Genomic DNA, 27,386 nt, shown 5'->3' with positions numbered 1-27,386 from the left:
TGTGTGTGTGTGTGTGTGTGTGTGTGTGTGTGTGTGTGTGTGTGTGTAGAGGTGAAGGGGTGACCAGATATAGAGAAAGTGTGTATTCTTACCTTCATGGAGCTTGAGACCTATTAGGATAACACACCCAGCATAATTAAGATTCACAAGATTAAGTGCATGGGAAATTTATAAAAGTAGACAACTCAGGTGGTGAAAGGGTCCATATTGAGGGAAAGTGACATTTGAGTCAGGCTTGAAAGGATGAGCTGGGAGGGCCGAAGAACTTGAACATAGGAGTAGGAGCATAAAAGCATAGAGGTCGCTGAAGACATAGGAAATTGTTCACTTGGGATGAAGTGGGCATTGAGGAGAGTAATATGGAGAGAAATGAAAGGTAGGTTGGTGCCTCCAAGTTGTTGAAAGGTCTTAAGGATTTTAACTTGACTCTGGAGACTCTAGGAAGCTGACTGTTTTAGAGGTTAGGAATGATATGATGAGATTTGTACATTGGACATGATTTTTGGCAGTGAGGGTATCTGTAGTAGGAATCGAGATGAGGATGGATGAAGCACATTCCCAATAACTCTTGCCACATCCACTTTGTAAGATACAGAGTGCTGTGATGGATTCTTTCGTCCTATCTAAATGTACTGACAGGAAGTACTTTTGAAACAAAAGCTTTGAATTGTTCTTAGGGCATAGATTAATTGAAGCTAGGTTTAAGGAAAAATAGGTAAACTATCCAATATAGGGAAAAGAGAATGAACTGATCAGGCCTTGAGAGCACTGTCTTCTAGCATAGTTTGTAGGATTAGATAGCTGTGTAACCATGGGCATATCATTTGACCTGTCTGGCCCCCCGTTTCTGCCCCTACAGGAATAAGGGGTGAGGTGATTGTCAAACATCTGGAAAGAATAGTTCTTGCTTACTGCCTCCAATATTCTCAATCTCTTAAACCTCCTGCAGCCCTTCCATTCCTACAAGTCTATTAGAACTATTCTCAAGTCACCAGTGACTTTAACCTCATTTAATGGCCTCTTCTTTATTCATTCTTAATTAACTTTGCCCAGTTTTGACTTTCTTCAGAAGCAAAGAGGATCAATTCTATATTGCTGAAGTTGGGGAAGGCAGTTATATCATTTCAGGAATTCTTTTAACAGTCCATTCCTAAACAAAAATAACTAATTTTTATGACAGAACTCTACATATAGTAGGCACTTACTTTTATTGAGTGGGTTGATGAATGGAAGGCAGAAGTGCAATAATGAGAATAAACTTCCTTTCTAGGTAGTTGTGGTAGAGTCAGTAGGCGAGGGTATAAGCATGTTTGGAAGTGACTCCTGGGTCAAAGAGCATGTTTTTTTATATCTCCTTCCATCTTCTACCTCCTCTACTTAATCATTAAGTGTTTATAATAACTACAGTGATAACTTTTGCCCTCCCCTCCAAAAAAAACTCTAGGAGCACTGGAGAAGAAACCTGTAATGCATCAAACGTGCACATGCACCTGCTTGTCACAAAGGAAAAATACATTTGTAAAATAATTGGGCAATTATTTACTACTTAAGGAGCCATTAAATAAAATTAGTTTACAACCCCCAATGGGTTTGTGAAATGGGACTCACTGCTTTACTGTTTTAAAACATACAGTTAGTGGCTGAGAAGGCTAGTGGACCAGGCCTTGGAGAACCAGCATTCACAGTTTGGTCTTCCTGCTTGCTTCCTGAGTGGCCTTGAAGGAGATCTCATGAGAACCAGTAAGGTCAACGAGAGATGAGAGGGAAGGAAGAAAGAGAAAGAAGAGAGATTGACACAGAAATAAGTCATCTGAAATGACCCAGAACTTTTACAAATCATGTAATTACTAAAAAACATTTTAAGTCTAATAAAAGATTATTACTAGTTAAGTTCTAGGGGGAAAATGCAGGGAGGTGAGAAGGGATAGGAAGGAACTGTATTTTAATTCCTTCTTGCCTTCTCTCTCTTCTTTCCTCCTTTCCCTCCTTTCCAAACTTGAGAGGTTCAGTGACTTAACAAGTGACAGCATTTTGAGAACTGCCAAGGGTTGTGCAGATGTAATCAGATGCCTGCTTTTCTATAACCATCTGGTCCCATCCTTACCTTTCCAGCCTCATTTCATAGCATTCCCCTTTTACTCACTGTAATTGACATACTAAAACAGTGTTCCCCAATTCAACATCATTAACAGCCTCTGTACATCCTCATAAGTTGTCTACTATGCCAAGAATGCCGTTTCTTCTCTTTAACATTTTTTATTAATCTTCTTCAAGGCTTTTCTTGAAGCCTTTCCCTTTCCTTTCATTCACTGCTCCCCCATTACCCAGCCAATGTCCCTATTTAGGTTACCTGGTATTTATGAACTTGTACCACCCAAATGACCTCTCAATTACAAACTCCTTGAGGAGAGGGATTAGTTTTTACTTTTGTTTTCTTTCTGACATTGCACTTGGTGCAATGTAAGTACTTGTATAGAAAATGTTTTCTAACCTTTTTTATTAGTAAGTAACTTTGTGCTGTGGGAATGAGGGAGAAGTAGGTGTCTAAAAACTTAGTTTTAGCATCAGCCCTTTCTAGAATTTAATTTCTCTGGTGCTCCATTTCTTCATTTGTCAAGTGAAGGTCTTAGACTAGATAAATTAAGTTCAGTGTTTTATTTTTTAAATTCTTACCTCTATCACATAATATAGGCAGAATTCCATGAATTATGAACAGTAGTTCATTCATCTGGAATGGTTTCCTTTTTTTATCTTATAAGTATCAGGTTGTTAAAGGAGAGCTTTTTTTGTGTGTCTTGTTAACAGTGTTTAAATGGAAATAACACCGTTGGTCTGATTCAGCTTTTTTCAGCTAATTCAGTTCAGCAAATACTGATTAAGCATCTCCTGTATGCCAGGCACTGTTCTAGGTGCTAGAATACAAGGGCAAAAAAAAAAATTATATTGTATATATTTTTTTTAACCTAAGAATGCCCTATCCTTTCCCCTCCTTCCCCCTCCCCCCAAATTGAGGAAACAGGTTGAGTGTTTTTGGTTCCCTGTCTTCCAGCTGAATTTAAAATGAGCAGTGCCATTAAATAAAATGCTAACATGTTTATATTTTACCTATGTAAATAGTTGTATTTTACCTAAGTCTTTGACACACCACCAAATGACTTATCAACAGTGGGTAACTTTATTGTGAATATTTTGTGGTTAAATTAACCTATATATGTCATGCCTAAGTACTTGCTAAAAGCAGGATTTCTATATTTGCATAGCAGAGCATAGGGTAAATGTTTCTGAGTTCTGGTTCTTTAACTAATATGTAGTGTCTTTTATTTTTGGTATACATATTTTAGTAAGATAAACAGGGTAATCCTACTAAGTGTACAGACAAATATTTATAGCATTGCTTTTTTTGGAGAGCAAAGAACTAGAAATAATGTAGATACTCATTAATTGGGGGAATGGCTAAGCAAATTGTGGTATGAAAATGTGCTGGAATATTACTGTGCCAAAAGAAACTATGAATATGAAGAATTCAAAGAAGCATGATTAAACTTAAATGAATTGGTGTTAACACAGCCAGGAAAAAAAGAGGTATGCAATAACTTCAATAATGACAAAACAACTGGAAGTTGTGAAATTATCATGGCCAAACTTGTCCCTAGAAAAGATGAAGAAATGAATTTCCCTTGTTTTCTATGGGTAGAGGGACCATGGATATGGAACATTACCTTTACTGTCAGACTCAGTTGATAGGTTTGTTTTTTTTGCTAAATGTTTTATCTCGTTTTTATCCTTTGTTACAAGAAATGATTCTCTGAGTATTGGAGGGGGAAGGGTACATTCAGAAGTAGAATGTAGAGTAAAAAAACAAAAAATCAGTACATTTTTTAAAAGACCCATACATAGTTCCTTTAATACTATTGGTTTGCGTTCCAATACACATGCTGTTGCTTGTTTAACATTTAAAGTTTTTGCTTCTACTCTCAAGAGCACAGAATATGTATTTACAATAATGTGATTTGAGTTGTTAACAAAAAGTAAATAAATTAATTTTTTAAAGAAGCAAAAAATAAATAAATAAATGATTTGGCTTATATACTCCTGTCCAGTGTTTTTTTTTTTACTCATGTGCTTTTGGTTGATTTTTGTATGACTGTTTAAAGCATAAAAACAATGCTTGTCTGCCATAGACAATAACTGATGTCACAACCCCGTGATTGGAAGGTTTTTCAGAGACCATGTAGTCCAACCCCCAATCAAATTGTAATTCCCTCTCACATACTTTAATAAATGTTCATCCAGCCTTTGCTTTAAAATATTGGGGGCAGGGGGAGGTGTTGAGGGAAGCTGGGAAGCAGAATCCTGAGACTTTATTGAATTGGGAAACTAGAGAAGAGAAAATAGCACCTCCACTCATCCCATCAAATCACTAAGGCCAGAGAGACCTGGATGAGCCTTCTAAATGGAAATTGACAACCCTTCTTAGAGTTTATCTTTAATCAAGGATTAGGAAAATGAAAAGTTCTTTCTATAAAATCAAAGAACTGACGTCCTCAAATTAGAAGGCCTTCAGTCATCTATTTCTACTGGTAATATTGACAGTCTTTTGTTCCTGCCAGTGATATGTTCCTTTTGCATCCCTTGTGAAAAATCATTACTGGCCATCCTTCCAGTTCGTTGTAATTTTGAAGTGGGAAAATGAGGCTACATTAATTGGAATGCTAGGATGAAGATCACAGGATCACATTTCAAACTGGAAAGGACCTCAGATCTAGTCCAACCCCCTTATTTTATAGATGAGGAAACTGAGGCCCCCTTGAGGCACAAACTTCGTAGGAGAGCTACAGTTTGAAATCCGAATCTGCCACCAAATCCAATGCCATTTGTATCATACCAGACTGATAAAATCCTGATGTATTACACCAACCCCACTGGCGTATGTGCTGTAGGCACATTAGTTATGCATAACCTCTCAGTTACATTTTGTATTCCATATGATGTATTAAAATGTTAAGAGGATATGAATAGGATTAAGAAATTTCCTAAAGGCTCTGTGATTCAAGCATCCCAGGAGTAAATAAGAGATTTTACCTAGATAGTTTAACTTATGTCTAATTTTCATTTCCTTTTTTATTTTAAGATCTTAGCAAAGCAATGTCTCAAGGTGGTACTTCCCAGTTCCAAGAAGTCATTCGACAAGAACTAGAATTATCAGTGAAGAAGGAACTAGAGAAAATACTTTCAACTGCGCCACAAAATGAATCTGAGGTAGGAATTCAATTATTCCTGATTGCATCAATTTAAAAAATAGCCTCTAAAATAGACAATGTGGCATGGCGGTTGGAAAGCTAGACCTGGGTTCAGTTTCTGACACTTGAGTTCATTTCTATAGTTAAGTGCTTACTCTGTGCTACAGGATATAAAAACACAAATTAGAGTTTCTGAATCTACTCTCCAGGAGCTTACATCTAATGTGTGGTCTTGAGAAGGGTCCTTAACCTCAATGAAGAATTCTCTAAGGTTTACTTAAACTAGAAAGGGAGGTGCTGTTGGCCCTTCTGTTATCCAGCTTGTAAAGATCCTCTATGAGAGGATAGGAAAAACAAAGTTGAATTCTTTTTTGTTTATAAATGAATAGTGCTGGGTGGAATGTTTCTATATGAAGTTGAGTAAGTCGTTAAAAATCTGAAGAAATGTCAAAAGTATTTAATATGTCTTTTCCTCCAACACTTAAGCATTTTCACAACTGCCATTTTTCAAAATTGACAAGGAAATTTTTATTTTACAGTATTTGAATCAATAAATAAGAGAAAAATGTTTTTTTTTGTGACAAGTTTTTGGTGGGAGATTAGACAGACAGCTCAACTAGTAACTTACCTCCTTTGTCTTCCGGTGTGCTCCCTAGAAATCCCTTTATATTCTTTCTCTTTTCTGGTGGTCACAAGGTACCTGAATCTCTCCAGAAGGTGTCATATTATTATACCTGGCCACCTTTTAGTACTGACTGAACATTCTCTCATGCCCTCTGACATAAATGAATTTTCTTCAGGTCCCAACTGATATACCACCTTCTTCAGGAAACCTTCCCTGATCCCCCTTAATGGTAATGCTTTCCTTCTGACCATTATTTCCGACTTTCCTAGAAACTGAATATAATTTGTTTATATATAATTCTTTCCATGTTGCTTCCCCTATTAGACTGTGATCTCCTTGAGGGCACAGATTGTTTTTTGCCTTTTGTTGTCTCCACAGAACTTAACATAGTGCTTATCAAATAGTAGGTACTTTATAAATGTTTATTGACTGACTGGACTTAGAACTTACCTTTTTGCCTGTTCATTTTTACTTAATTTTCCCCTTTCTGTTGCCATTATTTTTCAACCTCTCTTTTGAGGTTTACTTTCCCTCTCTCTATCACCTGGTCCAGAATTTTCTGGCTATAATCTAACGGCTTTCAAGTCACTTCCCTCCTTTCTCAAGGAATCCAGTATCTGGCTCAAAATCTTTTTCTACCTAAACTGTTCTCATACTGGAAAACTTCTGTCTGCACATTAATGTCCCTAAGTACATCCTGACCCCTGTAAAGTTCATCAGCCTCTTTAACTTCTTTGAACTCCATCTTCACTTTACCTCACTTAACCCACAAGGATGATCACTAATGCCTTGGATTATTTGTGCTGACCTGTGGTAGAGCCTTCCAAACTCATATGGGTTGGATCACATTGATTCCAAAATACTGGTGTCATTTTGGTCCTCTTTGAGAACAGAAGGACAACAATCAACCATTTTCTGATCCTTAGCAATGATCTCAGACCTTCAGGAAGTGCCTTTGTCTATTAATTTATGTAGAAAATTAAGGTAATCTGTCGCGAGTGCCCTTATTTCTACAACATAGCTCAAAATTCTCCTGTATCTTCACACCCATTCTTTTTAAAACATAAATCTCTGAGGGAAAGGGCAGTCTTTTTCCTTGCTAAAGGCAATCTCTCTGCTTGTGGTTTTGATCCTGTTCCCCTCCAGGGCACTTGCTCTTTATCTTTCTTTCATAATTTTCAGTTTCTTCCTATCTACTCTCTCCATGTGGTTGACAGATATGCCTAGGGTTTTTTTGTTTGTTTTTCGTTTTTGTTTTTTGGAGGGCAATTGGGGTTAAGTGACTTGTCCAAGGTCACACAGCTAGTAAATGTGTCAAGTGTCTGAGGCTGGATTTGAACTCAGGTCCTCCTGACTCCAGGGTCGGTGCTCTATTCACTGCACCACCTAGCTACCCCCATATGCCTAGGTTTTCTTAAACATTTTATCTTAGCTCAGAAGATTTGGGGAAAAAAAACACAACGAAGACACATTTTGTTTCTATCTACTTGTTAATTTATTTAGTTATATGCTGCTAAATAAGGGTAAGATTCTATTCTTTTAATTTTTCTCTTTTGTTATTGGTCTTTGAGAGTTAAGTTTATTAAATTTTTCCAAAAAACTTTCACTTGTCCCTTTCATGCCCTCTAGCCATCCTTCCATCTATCTCTTCTCTTCCTTCTTAGTGCCAAGTTCTGAGAATCATTCTTACTTCCTTACCACTTACTCAGTTCCTTGCAAGCTTTTCAAGGTTACCAGTAATTTCTTAATTGCTGAATCCAGTGGCTTTTTCTTGTCTCCATTGTATTTTTATAGTTTTTATAGTTTTTGACACTATTCACCACTCCCTCTTCCTGGGTACTCTTCCTTCCTTTGGCTCTCTTCTTACCTGTCTGACCATTCCTTCTTAGTATCCTTTGATAGATCATCATCATCCATCTCCCCTAAGGTTTTGTCCTGGATGCTTCTTTTTCTTTGCTCCCATGGGTTCAAATGTTATCTTTGTGCAGATGATACTAACATTTAAATATGAAACCAAACCTATATCACTGACTGCCTGCTAGATATCTCCTAAATGTCCGATATGCATTGAATTCAGCTTGTCTGTAATGGAAATGATTATCTTCTTCTTTCTCCCATTAAACCCACCCTTCCCCCAAACTTCCTTATTTCTCTGTAGGTTACCACCATCTTCCCAGGTTCACAACCCTATAGTCATCCTTAAATTTCCCTTGCTTCACATATCTGGTCACTTACAAAGTCCTGCTGAATCCACAGATCTGATCCTTCTGTCCCTTTCTCTCTTCTCTCAGTGAGACAACTGTAATAGCTTCTTCACTGTCTCCTTACCTCCAATCTCTCTTCCAGTCCCGGGATTCTGGTTAGGAGGGGGGAAAGCTCTGATATGCCTATATTTTAGTCCATGAGTACATTTTAGGTTTATCACCAAAAGGTTGGCTGCCCAGTGAAAACTCTTTTTCATCCAGAGTAACTCAAAAAGACAAACTCCTGAACCAGAGGGCGTGCAGACCCTCCCGGATGCTAGACCTAGAGCTAGAACACGATTCAGTCCAGTCCCTTATTTTAGAACTGAAGAAACTGAGGCACAGGGCAGTTAAGGGACTTGTCAGGTTACACAGGTAGTCAGTTTCAGAGGTAGGAGTTGAACTCACATCTTCTGAGTCCAGACCAAGTGCTTTTTCCTCTGGTTAGCAGTTTCATATAAAAGCTGGTCGTAGAAGAGGTTTGACATTTAATGTAATGATGTTAGTGATCTGGTAGATATTTCTTTCGGTGTCTACTTCATGGAAAAGTTGAAACTTTTCTTTTTTTCAAATTATAGTTGTCAAATTTTAGTTTTACTGCTTTAACTTCACTTTGAAAATTTATCACTGTGTTTAATGTCACTTTGAAAATCTTTGAATGAAAGTAAACTACCTTTATCTATAAAACTCTTGTGTGTATGTATACATATTTATATATGCACAAACTGCCTATACTATTTCCATTTTTCTGCCATCTTCTGAACTAATAAGGTCATGTATATGTAATTTTAGGTAGAATCTCTTTGAACTTTCTGAAATTAATGGTATTGGTGACTCAGTAAGTTCCTTGTAGCAAATCGTTACTCTACTTGTGGATATTCTTTGGGGAGCCTATGAGATCTTGTCCTATAGTTTATGATATTAAGAAAAACTATTAATACCCCCCTTTCATATTCCCCAAATATGTTTTGTTCCTTAGTTTTAGGTCCCTTTTTAAGTTTTGTTTGTTTTTTTTTTTTGCTTTTTGGAGGGCAATTGGGGTTAAGTGACTTGCCCAAAGTCACCCAGCTAGTAAGTGTGTTAAGTGTCTGAGGCCGGATTTGAACTCAGGTACTCCTGACTCCAGGGCCGGTGCTCTATTCACTGCGCCACCTAGCTGCCCCTTCTTTTTATGTTTTAAATGTATAAAATTGCATATATTTTATAAGCTAAAAGTGGAAGGATTTCATTCAAGTATGGTTTCTGTTATATGTATTCTCTTGCTCCAATACTGAGTGTTGTTTCTTTTCTTAGCATACTAAAAAAGACCTTGAAGGATTTCGGAAGTTATTCCATAGATTCTTACAAGAAAAGGGACCTTCTGTGGATTGGGGGAAAATCCAGAGACCTCCAGAGGATTCGGTAAGCCTTGGGTAAAATAATAGAGGGATTTAACACATTTTGAGACTTTCCCTTAAATTAAAGGGAAAGTTATTGTGGTGTTGGATGGATCAGTTGTGATTAAATAACAGAACTCTCCTCTGTCTCTTCCTTTCTGTTTCCACTGTGTCTACCCTGGTCTCATAGGCCCCCTTGTCTTATTGGCAGTAGAACACTGCTGCCTCCACTCTCTCCTCTAGTCTATGTGGCTACTTGGTCCTGCTTAAAAACTTTGGGTGGTTCTTTCTCGAATACTTAAGATTCAAACACTAGCCTAGCCTTGAAGGCCTTGCCAATCTGACTTCCAGTCTATTTTTCCATTCTTACCTTATACTGTTTCCCAGGACATTCTCAATCCTCGAGCTAAATTGGACTATTTGCTATTTCCTGAATAAGTTTTGTTATATTTCCCTGTAGCCTTTCTGTTCTGTGTGTACAAGGTACCTGCTATTATCCCTGTGCTGAACTGTCAGCCTGCAATGATTTCTCTACCTCTACCCCTTCTTTCCTTTTTCATCCTTTTTTCAGCCTACACATGTCACGTGCTTCCATAATACCTTTCCTAATCATCCAAGTTAAAAATAATTTCTCTTCCATCAAACTATATAAGACATAATTCTACAGCGTATATTATCTCAGTATATCACTTAATTGCTCTGAGCTTCATTTTCCTCATTTATGAAATGTGGGAAATATTTTTACTGTCTACCTTCCACAGCTGTCATGAACAGTTCTCTGTATAACAACCCTAGGAAAATACATAATAAAAATAGTAACAGCTCCACTTTACAGATGAGAAAACTGAGACTCAGAGATTGTTAGAAACTGAGATAATGTCTGCTTAGAGCTTTGTAAACCTTAAAGTGCTAAATAAATGTTGGCTATTTTATCCTTTTATCTTCCATAAATTAAGAGTTTCTTAAGATATAGGACTGTATCTTATGTATTTTTATCATAGACATATTATCAGCTTATTTAATATCTATTGAATGGTATAATTGTTCAGTAAGTGACTGTTATGGCTTTAGCTGATTTCATTTTGTATCTTCCCAAGCATCTTTCGTAGGATAATAGAGGTGAAGTAAGATCACAAAGAACTCAGTAATTTAGGAAGAAGGGGGTGAAGAGATTGTAACTTGGGGACTAAAGAAGTTTACCTGTACCTTACAGTTGTATATTCTAAACCTTGTACCTCTTGTAGCAAATCCTAAATGACCCAAAATTGGTGTAGAATTAAGAGGTGTCTAGAGTGTAGTTTTAGCTTATGATATATTTCTTAGAATAAAGGAAAAAGAAAAGACTCATGAATGTAATCTGGAGTTCAAAGTACTGTCCTTACACCTAAAAAAATAACCAAATGTTATTTTTTATATTCTAGTTCAATTCCTTAGCATTCTTGAATGAGCTTCCTCTGTTATTGTGGCTTTCTTGATTCCTTCATTCCCTAGCTTTTGTAGGTTGAATTATGCTCATCTGCTGATTTTTTTCAGTCTCACCCTGACTACAACCGCTTCAGATTTTTTGATGTTGTGGAATAGTAGAAATCTTTAGGGATTTTTTTTTTCTGAAGAAAATGGGCATTAATTAATAAACTGATAAGTGTTTATATGAATCAACGCATTTAACAGATGCTTTGAAAGAAAGGTACTCATTTAAAGTCTCAAAAAATCTTTTTGGAAATAGTCTTAGTTGTATAACATAAATCAGAAATAAGACTAGGATAGGATGATGTAAGGAAATTTGTATATGTGTGTGCAAGGGAGTGAGAGATCCTTATGTGGTTTCTGGCTTAAAAGAATGAAGGCTTGGACTATGTACAGGACTTTGAAGATTTCACTCTTGCAGTTGAATTACAGCCAGGACTAGGTGTTAAAGTGTGGCTTTCTTGCTTGTTACCTCCCTTAGTTGCTTCTTAGAATTTTGGCTTTCCTTTAAACAGTAACTTAGAATCTCTCAAGTAGTGTTATGAGACTTACTGCATCATAAGCAATAGTAAATGAAAGCCTTTGGGAAATTTTTACTGTATTACATTTACTGTATTTTAGCATCATATGCCTGAAATCTGGCTTCAGACACTTGTGATCCTGGGCAAGTCACTTTTCTGTTTGCCTCAGTTTCTCATCTATAAAATGGGGATAATAATAATACCTTTGTTACAGGGTGGTTGTGAAGCTCAAATGAGATAATGTTTGTTTTTAAAAGTTGCTTAGCACAGTGCCTGGCACAATATAAATATCGAGTGTCTGCCTTTTCACAGAATTCCAGGTTCCTCAGAGTCAGTTCCCTCAGAGGTCCACAGACGTTGTGACCTGAGTAGTTAGTCTACATTGCTTCATAAATCACTTGTGTATTCTCAGGCTGAAGAGAACTTAGAAATTGTCATCTCCCAACAGTCCTTTTCCAGGTGACTGGCTGCCTGGGCAGGGAGCAGAGTGGACATGAAAAGCCCAAGTCCAGGGCTCCTGCCACTACCGTGGTGCATATGGGGCCTGCTTCCTCCCCGACACCACAAGGATCTCTCAGTGGTGACAACATAGCACTTTCAGGTTTGCCTAGTGCTTTACACTTACTGTTCCATCTGAGCCTCAGGACAATCTTGTAAGGTCTAGATATGGTTATCCTTACTTCATCAATGAGGAAACAATCTCAGGTTGTTACTTTTTGTCATCCAAACTAGTAAATATCACAGATAGGATTTGAACCTAGGACTCATGGGGCCAGCCCCCTGTCCTCTTGCTTCTTTGAAATTAGAGAATAAAAATGAGTTACATTTGTTTCCTATAGCCTTGAATACTGTTGTTGAGTGACTACACAAGGGCATCTCTTAATCTTTTAATGTTGCCTAAGAGGCCAAAAAAGTATTTTTAGCTTTTTGCATAGATTAATTACACTAGAAAAGGGGTGGGGAACCTGCAAGCCTCAAGGCCACATGTGGCCTTGGGTCCTTTTGACTGAGTCCAAGTTTTACAGAACAAATCCTTATATTAAGGGGATTTGTTCTGTGAAGTTGGGATTCAGTCAAAGGGCCACATGTGGCCTCCAGGTTGCAGGTTTCCCTCCCCTGCACTAGAAAGTATGTATATATGACATTAGGCATATGCCTATGGTCAAATGAAATGACATAAAGCACAGACTTCACTGTGTTGTATAAATATGATGATGGTGGTGCTTTTGTATCTTCCAGAGCTCCTAACGTAGTCCTGAGCACATAGTAATTTTATTTCCTTCCCACAACTGTTGATATATTGAAGGATAACATAAATAAGTTTCCATTTTAAAGAGCAGTGCTTTTTGATATTAGAATGATTGTTTTTGAATGATAGTGACACTTCAGCTAACCAAACAGTACATATTGTTGGTTTGAAGGGAAAGAAGTTTATGGAATATGTTACTATTTCTCACTTTAGCCTGGCATCAAAGGTGTGAAAAGAAATGCTGTCATAACAAAAACAACCTGAAATGTTAGCATATTCATCTGTAGAATATAGTTTGCTTTATTCTTTATTTGGAAGAACAGTAAAGATCAAATGCTAATTTTTATTTAATTCTATTATTATTTGAAGTTATTTGTTTTAAAGTACTTCCCTCCTCCCACCCTCACTGATTCTTTGAGATTATGCTCATGCAAGTATAAAATCTTAGTGTTAGACTTTGCTAATAAATTGTAAGTCATTCACTTAATTAGTAATTGGAGGTATAATTTTGCAAATAGATGTTTGATTTTTTTTTTCCCCAACGATCTGTGACATTTGGGTTGAAAGATATTTTTATAAGTGTAGGGTGGTAAAGGTGTGACAAGCCAACCATTGATCTGAAATATACCTGAGGGTTTTGGTGGACTACAAACTCCTTATGATTTAGGAGTATGGGGAATAGCCCTGGTGCACTCTGTAGTATGATGTTTTGTTCATTTTAGGAATTTCGTTGTTAAAGTGAAAAGGATCCAGAAAGAATGTAAGCTCCTTGTGGGGTCCATTTGTCTGTATCCCTGTTGTCTAATGCAATGCCTACCACATAGTAGGAGCTTCATAAAAGCTTACTGGTTGATTAAATACAACCAAGCTGATGAAGAGCCTTGAGCTTATGATGTAAGAAAATTGTTAAAAGGAACTAAAGACGGGGCGGCCAGGTAGCACAGCGAGTAAGAGCACCGGCTCCAGTGTTGAGAACACCTGGAGATCGAATCCCGGGCTCAGACACTTAGCACCCACCCAGTAACACCTGGCCGTGTAACCTTGAGCAAGTTACTTAACCCCAATTGCTTAGGGGCGGCCAGGTGGCTCAGCGAGTAAGAGCACCGGCTCCAGTGTCGGGATGACCTGGATCAAATCTGGGCTGATACTCAGCACCGCACCCAGAGATAATAACTGGCCGTGTAACCTTGAGCAAGTTACTTAACCCCAATTGCTTTAAAAAAAAAAAAAAAGGAACTAAAGACGTTGTTTAATATAGAGAGGAAAAGGTCTGGGGCTAGGAGAATGATAGCGGGATTTCTAATCCAATCTAACAATCGGTTTTTAAGAGCTTTTCTATGTACAAGGCAATGTACTAGGTTCTGGGGACCTAAACACCAAACAGAAGACAGCCTCAGCCCCCAAGGAACATTGTACTCAGTAATACAACATTTACATCAGTGTATAAACAATAATTTGAAGGGCAAGCAGGTACTAACACTTGGGGGTTGAAAGTGGTGCATGAGCCTTGAAGAAAATTGAATGACTCTTAAGAGGCAGTGGTGAAGAGGGCTTGGGGAAAGTCTAGGCAATGGAGTTGATGGGGAACAGTTATGGGAACAGTCAATCAGCCAGCTTGGCCCAAAGGTAGATTGTTTGAAAGGACATAATAAGAAATAAACCTGGAGGCAGACTAGAACCATTTGTGAAAAGCTGTAAATGCTGAGCTGAGCTGAGGGGTTGGTATCTTAGACATAGGAGGGAATCATTAAACTTTTTCAAGCAGAGGAGTGAAGGGTTATTATGTGGAAGGCTCTAGAGGACAAGAACTACAAGCAGTGGGCAGAATTTAGGGGACAAACAGCCTTTTAACCATGAGAACCATTCCAAACTGAAACGAGCTGCTCTGGAGAGAGGAGAATTTCCCCTTCCTGGATGTCTTCATGCAGACATTGGAGGCCCCTTGCTGACTCTATTGTAGAGGGGAGTCTATTTTCAGATAGGCGTTGTATTAATGACCACTGATACCTTTCAGAATAGAAATTTAGTCATTCAGAATTCAGAAACATGGAATTTCACACGGAAAGGAACTTGTCCAGCACCAATATTAAGTGTGTTTTTAATGGGATTTATTTTCCTCCTAACGTTAATGTACACATATAAAAGTTAATGGTTTTTGTTTTACTTGGCACATAGTAAGCACTTTATCAATGCTTGTTGACTGACTGACTGGAAAGTGAGGTAGCTCATGGATACAGTTTAGGATTTGTGAAGGACCACCTGTCAGGTACAGCCCCACCAGGATTGGAAAATGCTCTTTACCTTAGCCAAGAGTGTGGCTCTTACTGATGTTCAAATAAACCTTTAGTGGCTGGGGGAGAGGCAGAGGGAGAGGCATAGTTGTAGAAAACCCAGATTCACCCCAACAGTATGTTGAGGAATTTGAGATGGACTTTGGTGGAGAAAATTTACAATTTAAACTATAAATATGGACTTTATTTTACCTTGGTGTATATATATCCATCTCCCTGCTCTTCCCCTCTCTGCTTACCTTTATTTCAGGGAGGAAACATAGGTGAGTACTTGTTCTGTTTGTCGAACTATTTAATAGGAATAATAATAATAACAACACAACAATATGACACTTACTATGTGCCAGGCTCTGTGCTTAGTATGTTACAAATATTATGTCATTTGATATTCTCAACCATTGTGGGAGGTAAGCATTATTATCCCCATTTTGTAGGTGAGGAAAATGATGCAAACAGAGGCTAAGTGACTTTCCCAGGGTCAATAGTCAGTAGATATTGATTAACTTGCTACTGTGTGCCAGTCACTGTACTAAGCCCTGGGGAATCAGATAAGGAAAAAAGACAGTCCTTGCCCTCAAGGAGCCTACCCTCTAATGGGGGAAGACAAAACACAAAAGGAAGGTGAAAAATGGGGGACAAAAAGGGGAACAGAAGTCTCAAAGTAGTGCAGCTGGGTGAGAAATGAAGCTGTCTGAGCTGAGCTCTTCCGAAATGGAACTTTAGAATTCTTCCAATCAGAAAGGCAGATGGTGGTGATGAGGTGGAGGACCAAGACTGATCTTTCAGAATAATGAAATTATCCTAATAGAGCTTCCTGGGGCATAGTAGAGAAGGCCCACAGTAGTGCATCCATGTGAGAAATGAGGAGATGTCTGAGCTGAGCCCCTCTGTAAATGGAGGTCTGGAGTTGGACATGGCAAATCCAGAAATTTGTTATGACTATATAAATTTGTAATGAGTTTTGTTTTTCTTGCCTTCTCCATGAGTAGGGAATAGAGAAGGACTAGGAAAATTCAAAACTGAAAAAAAAAATAGAATTGAATTATTTTTTAAAAAAGAAAATGCTGCTAGCAGTACCAAGTTTTCAAACTAAACAAAGTGGTAATCATCAAAACAGTCTGGTACTGAGTAAGAGATAAGCATGATGGATTAGTGGAATAGGTTAGGTACACAATAACATAGTAGTAAATTACCATAGTAATCTCATGTTTGATAAACCAAAGGATCCAAGCTTTGGGGGCAAGAACTCGCCATCTGACAACAAATGCTGGGAATACTGGAGAGCAGTTTGGCAGAAACTAAGCAAAGACCAACATTTCATATCATATACTTACTAAGATAAGGTCAAAATGGGTAAATGATTTAAATATAAAGGGTGATATCATAAGTAAATTGTGGAAGCATGGAAAAATGTACCTATCATATCTATGGATAAGGGAAAAGTTGATGACGAGACAAGAGACAGAGGCTCATAGGAAGTAAAAGGGATTATTTGATTACGTGAAATTAAAAAGATTTTGCACAAACAAAACCAATGCTATGTTTGAATCTGAGTGATTAAATTTAAAGATGTAAACAGCATCAGTGTCTTATCAGGAAGGAGGCACTTTGTACTTGGAATTTTACAAGTACAGAATTGTTCTTGAAGACAGAATTTTCAAAAATTTTCCAGCCTAATAAAGCTTTGGGTTAATCAGATGCTATTCTTGATTGATATTGGATTACACTAGTGGGTGAGATAAGGACAGTGCTCTTAAGTGAGGAAGAGGTGTCTCAACAACAGCTTCCCAGTAGGATTCCCAGAGAGCTTCAGAAGGGGCGCAGGGCGGGGCAGCGAGGTGGCACAGTGAGTAAAGCACCGGCCCTGGAGTCGGGAGGACCTGAGTTCGGTTCCAGCCTCAGACACTTAACATCCACACAAAAAACTAGCTGCATAACCTTGGGCAAGTTACTTAACCCCAATGGCCCTCCAAAAGGCAAAAAAAAAAAAAGTGGAGCAGGGGCTGCCAGAATGTTAGCCCATTACCTAGAAGGCTTAGCCATACATATACCAATAGCTGGAGATAAGCTAAATGGGGAAGGAAATTGGTCATGTATTGTTTATTTATTTTTTGACACACTGTTACAATTTACATTTCTCTGGCATGTGAAATTTTTATGAAATATGGTGTACTCTGTCCTACTAATAAAAGGTAAACCTTAAAAAACAGAAAATTGCTTCTGTGTAGTTTTAATGTTAGATTTCACCCTATTTCTAAGATTCTCTTTGTAGTTTACTTTTTGAGTCTTGTATGTTTTCTTCTCCCAATGTGGTAATTGAGTGATGTGTTTTAAGTTTCATAGTCTAGACTGCATAGTAGGTAATTGCTTCTTGCTGCTGCTCCCATCTCCCAGAAGGTTTGGATGGTTGAGCTTAACTTAGAATCGAGGACTTCAGACACTGCCTTTGGACTTTTTTCTATAGTGCTTCTCAGAGGTACCAATTTCACCAATGAATTGGTGGAGACTTTTTGAATGGTGCCATATACTCAAGCCTTTCTTGTACAGTTGTATACATAGATGCTTTTAAAAAGTAACTCCCCTTCTTCCCTTTGACTTAAAGATTTGCACTTCATGTTAGCCACTTTGTCATTAGTGAGTCGGCAAGGAGACTGCAGTTTGCATCTGCTCCAGTTACACCCATAGAGCATAGTGTCATCCTAACTGTGGTTGAGTGTGTTAACTTTCTTTTTAATCCAGCTCATGAATACTGTTTTAATATGGAACTTAGACTCCTTTGGAAGAACATGGCAAAGATCCATTACCCATTCCTTCTTAAAACAAAAAGACACAGTATTCAAGTCTGGCTCCCAAAAGCTAGCAGTTTGAGACTTGTGACTAAAATAACAAAAAGGTGGCTTCTTGTTCTCTCACTGTAGGTAGTCTCTCTGGAATTTCACTAACATTAAATGCAGTAACATAAATTACGTTGAATGATGAGTTGGAAAACATGTGGCATTGCAAGGTATTACTGAGGTGATACTGCCAGTTAGCCTGTTCAGTTGGAGTATGGTGCAAATTATGTTAAAATCATTGATTCATCTCCAGCATGGAATTTGTTCTGTGGTTACAGAGTAAACCTCTAACCTTGGTCAGCTATATCGTAAATTTGGGCCATTGGTATAATATGGTAAGTTTGTGTCATTGTCTGGGACAGCCACAATTTCAAGAAAGGAAAGTTAATTTCTAATGAGGCTTTGCAAATGGAATATCTCTCACACTATGTGTACTGATTTTTGGTTCAGAAAATATTCCCCTGGTGGCCATAGCTACCAAGGAAAAATAAACTCATAACTTGGTAAGTGGGTGATTGGGACCCAATCAGTATTGTTTATAGGAAACAGAACTCAAACATGCCCAGCTGAAAATGACTTCATGCATATTTAATTTTTCAGTAATACAAGAGAAAGAACTGTTGTAAGCCCTTATCACTTTGGAAAAAGAACTGCCAATTTATTTTGTGAATCTGCATTTATAACTGTTACAAATGTGAACTGTACTTGGAGGGACACTCCATAGATTTGCTCCACATATCTTGGGTAGACACTGGGGCAGTGCTTCAGAGAAGTGCCCAGAATTTAAAGAAGGAAACAGAGGGGGCTAGATGGTACTTTTAATGACCCTAAACTTTATCTTGAAACAAAGCCCCCTTTAGTTTCACATCTTTATTCTCCCGGTAAAGTACAAATGTGAAAAGAAATACTGGTGACCTTTCTTGACTTGAATTTACCTACTTCACCCAGAAAAAGATCTTTGTAAAATTATATACTTTGTTCAGTTTCTTAAAATGGTGATTGAAATTTGCCTAAAGGTACATTATACTTAGGAGGAAACAAAGTAGTAGTTTTGGTGTAGTTAAAGAAAAGGCCAGATAGGAAGCAGCTAGGTGGGGCAGTGAATAGAGCCGGCTCTGGAGTCAGGAGGACCCGAGTTCAAATTTAGCCTCAGACACGGAACACAAAACTAGCCGTGTGACCTTGGGCAAGTCCCTTAACCCCAACTTCCCTTCCTTCCCCCCTCAAAAAAAAAAGGCTAGATAAGCAAAAGATGGGAGAGGACAAAGAGTCACTCACAGATGTACATAAAGTTCATTCTACTGTCACTGTCACAAATGGTGAGATTTTGCAAAAATACTCATGTATGTGAAAATCAGGGGCCCCCATTTTGCCCAGATTGGTTATATGGACACCAGGTACTTTGCATTTCATTACATTTGAAATTTCATTTCAATAGGTCATTGCTATTAGTTTTGGTTTGTCTTTATATTCTAAGTACTTTATAAATATTTGATTAATTGAATTAATGATTAACTCATTGAATCACTAATAACTTTTATAAAGGAACATAATAAAAAGCAAACCTTGGATTTTGTCAGTATCTCCAGTAGAAATACTGAATTAACTATTTTGCTATGGGACCTATGGAGTTCTCACTCTCTCCCTCCATAGATGTGTGTGTGTGTCTGTCTGTCTGCATATCTGCCTCTGTCTGCTTCTCTCTCTCAGTCTCTGTCTTTCTGTCTCCCTCACCCTCTCCTTCTTTGCCCCCATTTAATGTGCTGCATTTACATTGTATGCTGGCTATTTCAACTTTTAATTTTTAAAAAGTAGTTTTCTGCTTAAACTAGTTTTCTTGTGTTTTTGAAAATAACTATCAGACTTTAAATTTGGTTGGAAATCTAAATCTGCTGAAAAATCTATTATCTGGTGTTAACAGAACATTACAGATGCATGTTTAGTCTCCTAATTTTTTTTTCTGTACTTATATGGTTCATTTTCTTTTGGTCAAATTTCCTTTTAGTTGTTTAAGATTTTTTTCCCTTACAATGCAATACTTTTAACAAAGACCCACAGTCCTATTCAGATCATGGTAAGGAGGTTGTCCAAAGTTGTACTATACTGTACTATAAACAGATGGCAAATTCTGGGAGGTCCTTCCCAAGCCAGAAAAGTTTCCAGGACCATCATAGATTAAACTAGGGTAGGTCACCACTGGATATTCGATCAACAAGTGATAAGTGTTTTGGTCCATAACTATAGTTTATAAAACTTTATAATGAAAGAATTGCCAGGAATCACTGAGAAAAATCACATCTCTTATATCTTTATATCATTGTTACTAATGGAAACAGTATTTTTCCTCCAACTGAAAACTCAATAATTATACAGGACAAATGTGGGATGGTGCAGATTACTTTAAGGATCTATAATATGATTTCTGCCCTCATGGAACTTAATGGTCATAAAAATGTAGGGTGAGGTAAGATGACAGGACCAAGGATGCGACAAAGGTGCCCTTCCATCTGGAAGCTCCCCAGAAAGTTTTTAAAGAGGAGATGGCAAGAGAGAGGGAATACTATAGCCATGCCTGTGGAGGGAACAGGCAGGGCAAGATGTGTCTGAAAGTTCATAAAGAAAAGTAGAATGAAGTTAGATTGGGGAAAGGTAAAGAAAGGAATTCAGATTGTTCTTCAGTCGTAACAGATCCTTTACCTTTCTTGGTAAAGATCCTGGAGTGGCTTGCCATTTCTTTCTCCACTGGATCCATTTTGTCAGGCAATCAGAGGTTAAGCAACTGAAGTATCTGAGGCTGAATTTGAACTCCTGGCACAGTGCTCTATCAATTGAGCCACTGGTTGCCTCATTCAGATTACATAAGGCCTTCAATGCCAAGAGTTTGGATTTTTTTTCTCCTATAGCGATTGGAAATGTGCCATAAAGTTTTTTGAGCAAGGGAGCTGACATAGTCAGACACAGACCAGAAATTAATTGATATTGAGTTAGTGTAGATTGATGGTGTTACAACTGGAGGGAAAAACAAGGAGTATGATATTGAAAGAAACTCAGTGAATGGCCCTGTTGTTTTTGCAATAAATGACCAGAAACTTATCAAGGAAGACTGTATTATTTGACTTTGACCTGTCTTTCATCTTTACTTAAGCTGCTTAATTTTTTAAACTAGTAGGGTTTTTGTTTTGTTTTGTTTTATTTTTTTGGCTTCCCCCCCCCCCTTTTAGATTCAGCCTTATGAGAAGATAAAGGCCAGAGGCTTACCTGATAATATATCTTCCGTCCTGAATAAGCTGGTGGTGGTAAAACTCAATGGTGGTTTGGGAACTAGCATGGGCTGTAAAGGCCCCAAAAGTCTGATTGGCGTGCGGAATGAAAATACCTTTTTGGATCTGACAGTTCAGCAAATTGAGGTAAGTAATATTTGATAAAATATGTTAAAATTGAGTTTAGTAAAATTAGGTGAAAAAAATTTGTTTTGGGGTTGGGTTTTGCTGTTTCTTGTTGTTTTTTTTTTGTTATACGTGTTAAAGGAAAGAAGCCACTGTATTTTTATTTGGTTATTGTCTGACTACCCCCCATCTTAATTTTTAATTAAGTTCAAGAGCTTTTACTCTTAAATAGAATCTGTCACCAGATTTTTTTTTAAAATAATGGAATTTATTAAAATGGTTCATCTTTATGACATGAAGTGAAAACTCAAGCCTTTAGAAAAATAAAAGCTTAACAGCTGTGTGCCAACAGAAAAAAAGGTATCCAAGTTAACAGAATTCCTGGATCTCTTGGCTAGTACTCCCTTTCTATGCTCCCATTAATAGCAGCATTTCTGTCAAGAGTTTAGGCCCTAGGGATGATAGATTAGAAGTGGAAGGGATCTTAAAGGCCATCCAGACCCACCCTTCTATTTTACGTACCAGGAAATTGAAACCCAGAGAAATTAAATGATTAATTTAGCTAATAATAGTAATCAGAGGCCACATAGCATAATAGATTGAGAGCTGCCCTCCAAACCAGGAAAGCTGAGGTTCAAGATTTGCCTGGCTGTGCAAGTCGACCTTTATTAGTAGAGAGAATTTCCTCACCTGGCAGTTCATATCAGGTAATCATAATTATCAATGAAATCACAGACTGATTCCTATCCTAGTAATAATACTTGATATTTATGTGTCACTTTAAGGTTTGTAAATTACTTTATATTTTAGACAGTAAATCACAGACCTGGAATTTGAACTCAAGTCCCCTGATTCCAAATCCAGTGCCATTTCCATTATACTCCATTGCTGCTCTGTTTCAGAGGTTACATTGATGGGATGGGGGAAGTGGGGGTGCTAATTAGACTTTTTATATTAGTTGTAAAGGTGCTCTTGGGCATCTTCCTTCGTAATCCCAAAGTATATCTGAGAAGTTTAAAATGAAAATTTAAATTGGAGGTAAATTCAGATATCTAAGACCAGGAAGTATCTGGAAGGCAGGGACTGTGCCTTTGGAAACTTTCCCCTTTCTTTCTTCTTCCCTCCCCGTCCCAGGTTCTGAGCATCATCAGAGTAGGTACTCACTAAAGATTTGTGCACTTGGCTAAACTGTAAATAGGTAGACATTTTAGAGGGGTTTGTGTTATAGTTACAAATGAAGAGGAACTTTGCAGTTCTTAGACAAAAAGCACAGCCAGGTAATATTTGTTTCACTCATGCCTTCTTTCCTAGCACTTGAACAAAACGTACAACACAGATGTTCCTCTGGTTTTGATGAACTCTTTTAACACCGACGAAGATACAAAAAAAATACTTCAGAAGTACAGTCATTGCCGTGTGAAAATCTACACTTTTAATCAAAGCAGGTACTATGGACATACAACTTGGAGTGTGTTAACTTATTGAAAGAAGTGAGAGGTTTAGAGGTTGTTCATTTTGCGATTCTCCTTCTCCGTCACTTTCAGGAGAGCCTCTGGAGATGATGTGTTGTAATTGAAATGATTGTTGCCATTAAAGGTTGAGCATTTGCTTCTGTTCTTCAGAGGGTGAATTTTGAAGTTGCTTTGTGCTTTTACTGAAAATATAAGTGAAAATGGGTTCCAGAATAGATCTGTTAAGCCTTGGCCAGTACAGAAATCCGTATGTTAGGATTCTGGAACCAAATTGCTCTTTTTTTTTTTTTACATTTTATCTACTTTCATATAGAAGGGTTGCTTAGAGAAAAATATTTATGGGCTTGATCAGAAAACCCTTTTGACTTGTGTATTTTCTCCTGATCCCTTGGAAAAAACATTTTACTTTACATCTAACAGTTTGGTGAAAGTTCTGAGGAGTCCTATCCCTTGGCTACTTTTTGTTTTTTTTTTGCCTTTTGGAGAGCAGTTGGGGTTAAGCAACTTGCCCAAGGTTACATGGCTTTTTTGTGTGGGTGTCAAGCGTCTGAGGCCGGAACTGAACTCTGGTCCTCCTGACTCTGGGGCTGGAGCTGTACTCACTGTGCCACCTAGCCGCCCCCCTTGGCTACTTTCTATACAGAAGGGGAGCTGATTGAGAGAGTTCTTAGATTCTTAGGTCATGGCATAAAATGCTGTTACAGTATTTTAGGTTTTCCTATGAAACAAAATTAATTTAAATATTGATTGGGGTATGCCTCAGTTTATACAATTGATGTGTTCCTAAGGTCTGCAAATCTATTTTCCTGAATTCATTTTCCTACTGATGTCACTTCAGTGATTTTTACTGAATTCATTTCTGATTTGTTTTGGACTTCCCTTAATGTTCCTCTGCCCCTTTCCTGTGTGCCTAGCAATTTTATGTGCTTTTTACAAAAAGAACAGTATTTAGAGAAACCCTAGTGAGTCCTTTTTGTAAGAGAAAATGTCTTCCCCAGAATTTGCTTATTTTCTATGTTTAACTTTTCCATAGGAGATTTTCTTAAAGGGATGCAAGTTCATTTAATCTATAATTTAAAAGTTTGCCAGAATTGGTCCTTGAAAGGGGGTTAACTTTTGTTTAGATGTATTATCATTTATATGAGGGTCTGTACCCTTCTTTGGCGTTGATAGTGATTTCTTTTTTTTCAGGTACCCTAGAATTAATAAAGAATCTTTACTGCCTGTAGCAAAGGATGTGTCTTACTCAGGGGAAAATACAGAAGCTTGGTATCCTCCAGGTCATGGTGATATTTACGCCAGTTTCTACAATTCTGGTTTGCTTGATACTCTTATAGGAGAGGGAAAGGAGTACATTTTCGTGTCCAACATAGATAATTTGGGTGCCACAGTGGATCTGTATATTCTTAACCATCTTATGAATCCACCCAATGGAAAACGTTGCGAATTTGTCATGGAAGTCACAAATAAGACAAGGGCAGATGTAAAGGTAAAGTAAAAGAAATTGCTAATATATTTCATTTTGACTGATGGGTTGTGTCATTCTTTAACATTTTTTCTTTTGCCCACTAAAAATTGTACAGTTGCTATATATGTTGTATTTTAAGAGTGTTTATGATCATAATTGAGAGGTATTGTAGTGAAATGGAAAGAGAGAGCTTGGACTTGGGAGTCAGGATGGCCTGGGTTCAAGACCTGCCTTGGACTCATCCTGGCTGTGGAAGCCTTGACTTCTTAGTTCCCTCAGTGTCACAATAGATGCTGGGAAGAGAGAGTGTCCCCCCCTGTGAAACCACAGGACCCTAGGATCTGGGGTGAGGAGCTAGGAGGAACCTCATAATTCCTCCAGCCAGCTTCCTCTCCCTCACCCCCACCTTGGATATTTGCGGATGAGGCACAGAGGGGATGAGAGACCTGTCTCAGGTCACACAACCTCTAACTCCAAATCCAGTGTGCTTTTTCACTGTTGCCACTTTGATTGTCCATAGGTTAATTATCTCTTGTGTTTTAAAAAGTACGATTGCTTCAGTACCAATTAGCAGGAAGTTAGGTGGCTATGAGGGCAGGTGGCACAAAGTGTTTTGTTATAGCTACTGAAAATTACTGGGGTGCCCACAGAAATCTTTACTCCCATCCTCCCTTCTTCCCTTTCCTTTCTCCTTCTCCCCCACACTTTCCTTCTTTCCCTCTTCTCTCTTCCTTCTTTTTACCTTTGTCCCCCTTAAGGTTTTCTTCCCTCTCGTTGCTCCCTAACACTTCTTGCATCCTAACACGTTAATCATTTCAATTTTTTTCAATCTGGGAATCCAATTTAAGGTGGTGAGAGACAAGTTGAAAGTAAATCCTCAAAGTTATTTCTACAAGTCATTCCCCCACTGCACCTTCCAGATCTCCTATTTCTTAGCTTTTAGGCCCCTCAATGCTTATCTCCCATTCAGGTTTTTCTCTGAAATGCAGATTAAGGCTCCTTTGCCATTCTGTGTAGCAGCCCCTTACCCCCAGATCACCTATGTGGCCTTTGTTTTTTCCCAACTGACCCTAAAGGTAAAGGCCAGAGGAGTTTCCCCTCTGCCTTCTCTTCTTCCCAAACCCCACCCCCAACTTCTTTTTATACCTAGGCCAGCATGTCCCTTGTCTCTAGAGAGCCATCCCAGGACTTGGTAGTGCCTCTGGAAAAGTTTACACTGGAGGCCTACCTGAGCTGACACTTAAGAATCCCCTTTCCTCAGGCCTTGGGAGCACAAGTAGCCTTGGCACAGAGGAAAGAACAATTGAGGTGGGGTATGAGGCCCTAGGCTCTGCCAGTCAGTCTCTGATTAGGGACCTTGGGCCCCACTCTTAGCTTAATTCCCTCATGAATAAAATGAAAGGTTGAACTAGCTAAGTTTTGAGGTCCACTCCAGCCCTACATGAACAGTTCAGTCTGTGGTGGAGTTAAGAAAGGCCTTGTTAATTCTGCCAGGCTGGTGCAGAATGCCTCATTCTAAGGCAGCCAAGGAGAAGGGAATATTCCACAGGTTCCGGGTGTCTCAGGTTAAGTGTGCTGCCCTGCCTTGAGATTGGTATTAAAGGCTATGGCTCCCTGGCTTTGCCAACAACTAGAAAGGGTGGGAGGCAGAGACTGAGCCCAGGACTGTCAATCCCAAGTCTAGTGTTTGGTTCCTTTGTTGGTACCATATTTGAGTTATAGAACTGTATTTTTTTTTTTAATCACAAATCAGGTTAGAGATGGAATCAATCTACAAGCATTTAGTGAATGCCTACTGTGTGCTAGGCACTGGGAGACAAAGACACAAATGACAGTCTCTGACCTTTTATCAGGATGGAGGGCAACAACAAAACATATATACATATAATACAATATAGATGCACGTAATTTCATAGGTGAAGAGGGGGGAATCGAGGCAATCTTTGTGTAGGAGGAGTGAAGGAAGTTTAGGACACTAAGATGAGGGGGAAGCATAAATACTCCAGGCATAGGAAACAGCCGGTCCAAAGGAGAGGATACAGTGGAGATGATGGCATGTGATACCTGAGGAAGTGTGGCTGCAGTTGGAGAGTGTGTGGAGTCATGTGTAACAAGTCTGCAAAGAGTGCTGACCCATTTTGTGAAGGACCCTAGAGGCAATAAGAAACAAACAGGATTTGTGCTTTAGGGGTATCCCTCTGACTGTTATGCAGAGAGTGAGGAGATTGGGAAACCAGTTATTGCAATATAGAATATATAGTTATTGTAATAGTCCGGGTGAGAGAGAATGAGGGTCCGAATTAGGGTGCTGTGACTGCCTGAGTAGAGATGAGAAAAGTTTTAAGAGCTGCTGTGTGGAGGTAGAATGGACAAGACTTGAAAACTGACTGGATATGTGGATGACTGAGGATGCCTAGAAGTGTGGTGATACCACCTTTAACAGAAGTAGGGAAGTTAGGAAGGAAGGTGAGAACTTAAGGGGAGAAGAGAATGAGTTCTGTATGGGTTTACTTTAAGATGCCTACAGGATGTCCAGTTTTGGTGATGTAAGATATGAAGCTCAGTAGATTAGGCATAGATCTATAGATCTGGGCATCCTCTGCATAGAGATAACTGAACCCAGGGGACCTGTTGATTGGAGAGGGTGTCCAGAGAGAAGAGGGCCCAGGACACAGATAATCACGAGCAGAAGTGACTGAAAGGACCAGGCAGGTAGGAAAACCAAGAGAGCACAAAGTCAGGAAAAACCCTAGAGGAGAGAATATCCCGGAGGAGATGGTCAGCATTGTCAAATCTGCAGAAGATTAGGGACTAAAAGAAAAAGACATTTGGTTTTGGCACTTGAGAAGCCTGTTGGTAAATTTAGAGAGCAATTTCAGTTAAGTAGTAAGATTGGAAGCCAGATTGAGTACAAATAAAGAACAAAGGCTATCCTTTTGCAAAGTTCTGTTAAAATTGTACTTTCTTATCTTGATATTGGGTAATTATGAGCTAGGTGGGGCTGGTAACTTAACCAGTATCTATAACCCTTCCTACTGAAAAATGCCTTCTGAATTTTTAACAGATTTTTTAAAAGTTGGAGACAGCTTATATGATAAAATGCTGTTCTAGCATAACTTGTTACCCAGATTCAAATATATACAAGTATATACCGTGTTTCCCCAATAATAACACCTATCCCGAAAATAAGCCCTCCCCTTACTGTGTAAGATTC

At 38.4% G+C, this 27,386-nt stretch overlaps 1 protein-coding gene across 4 annotated transcripts in view; it reads left to right on the top strand.

The window, feature by feature from the left end:
• UGP2 (UDP-glucose pyrophosphorylase 2) overlaps positions 1–27,386 on the top strand; it is a 48,619-nt gene that overhangs the window by 16,345 nt on the left and 4,888 nt on the right. For all 4 annotated transcript variants that reach the window (XM_069068986.1, XM_069068985.1, XM_069068987.1 and 1 more), the window contains exons 2-6: positions 5,132–5,259; positions 9,402–9,509; positions 21,068–21,253; positions 22,544–22,677; positions 23,896–24,193. In XM_069068986.1, coding sequence (XP_068925087.1) covers positions 5,146–5,259; positions 9,402–9,509; positions 21,068–21,253; positions 22,544–22,677; positions 23,896–24,193 — 840 coding nt within the window. In that variant the 5' untranslated portion in view covers positions 5,132–5,145. The remainder of the gene's footprint in view (positions 1–5,131; positions 5,260–9,401; positions 9,510–21,067; positions 21,254–22,543; positions 22,678–23,895; positions 24,194–27,386) is intronic.

This window comes from Petaurus breviceps, unplaced genomic scaffold (assembly GCF_028583685.1).
Source record: "Petaurus breviceps papuanus isolate PSGF00001 unplaced genomic scaffold, PetGlider_PUasm1.0 90775, whole genome shotgun sequence".
NCBI classification, from domain to species: domain Eukaryota; kingdom Metazoa; phylum Chordata; class Mammalia; order Diprotodontia; family Petauridae; genus Petaurus; species Petaurus breviceps.
This window is presented reverse-complemented; position numbering and strand designations above follow the sequence as displayed.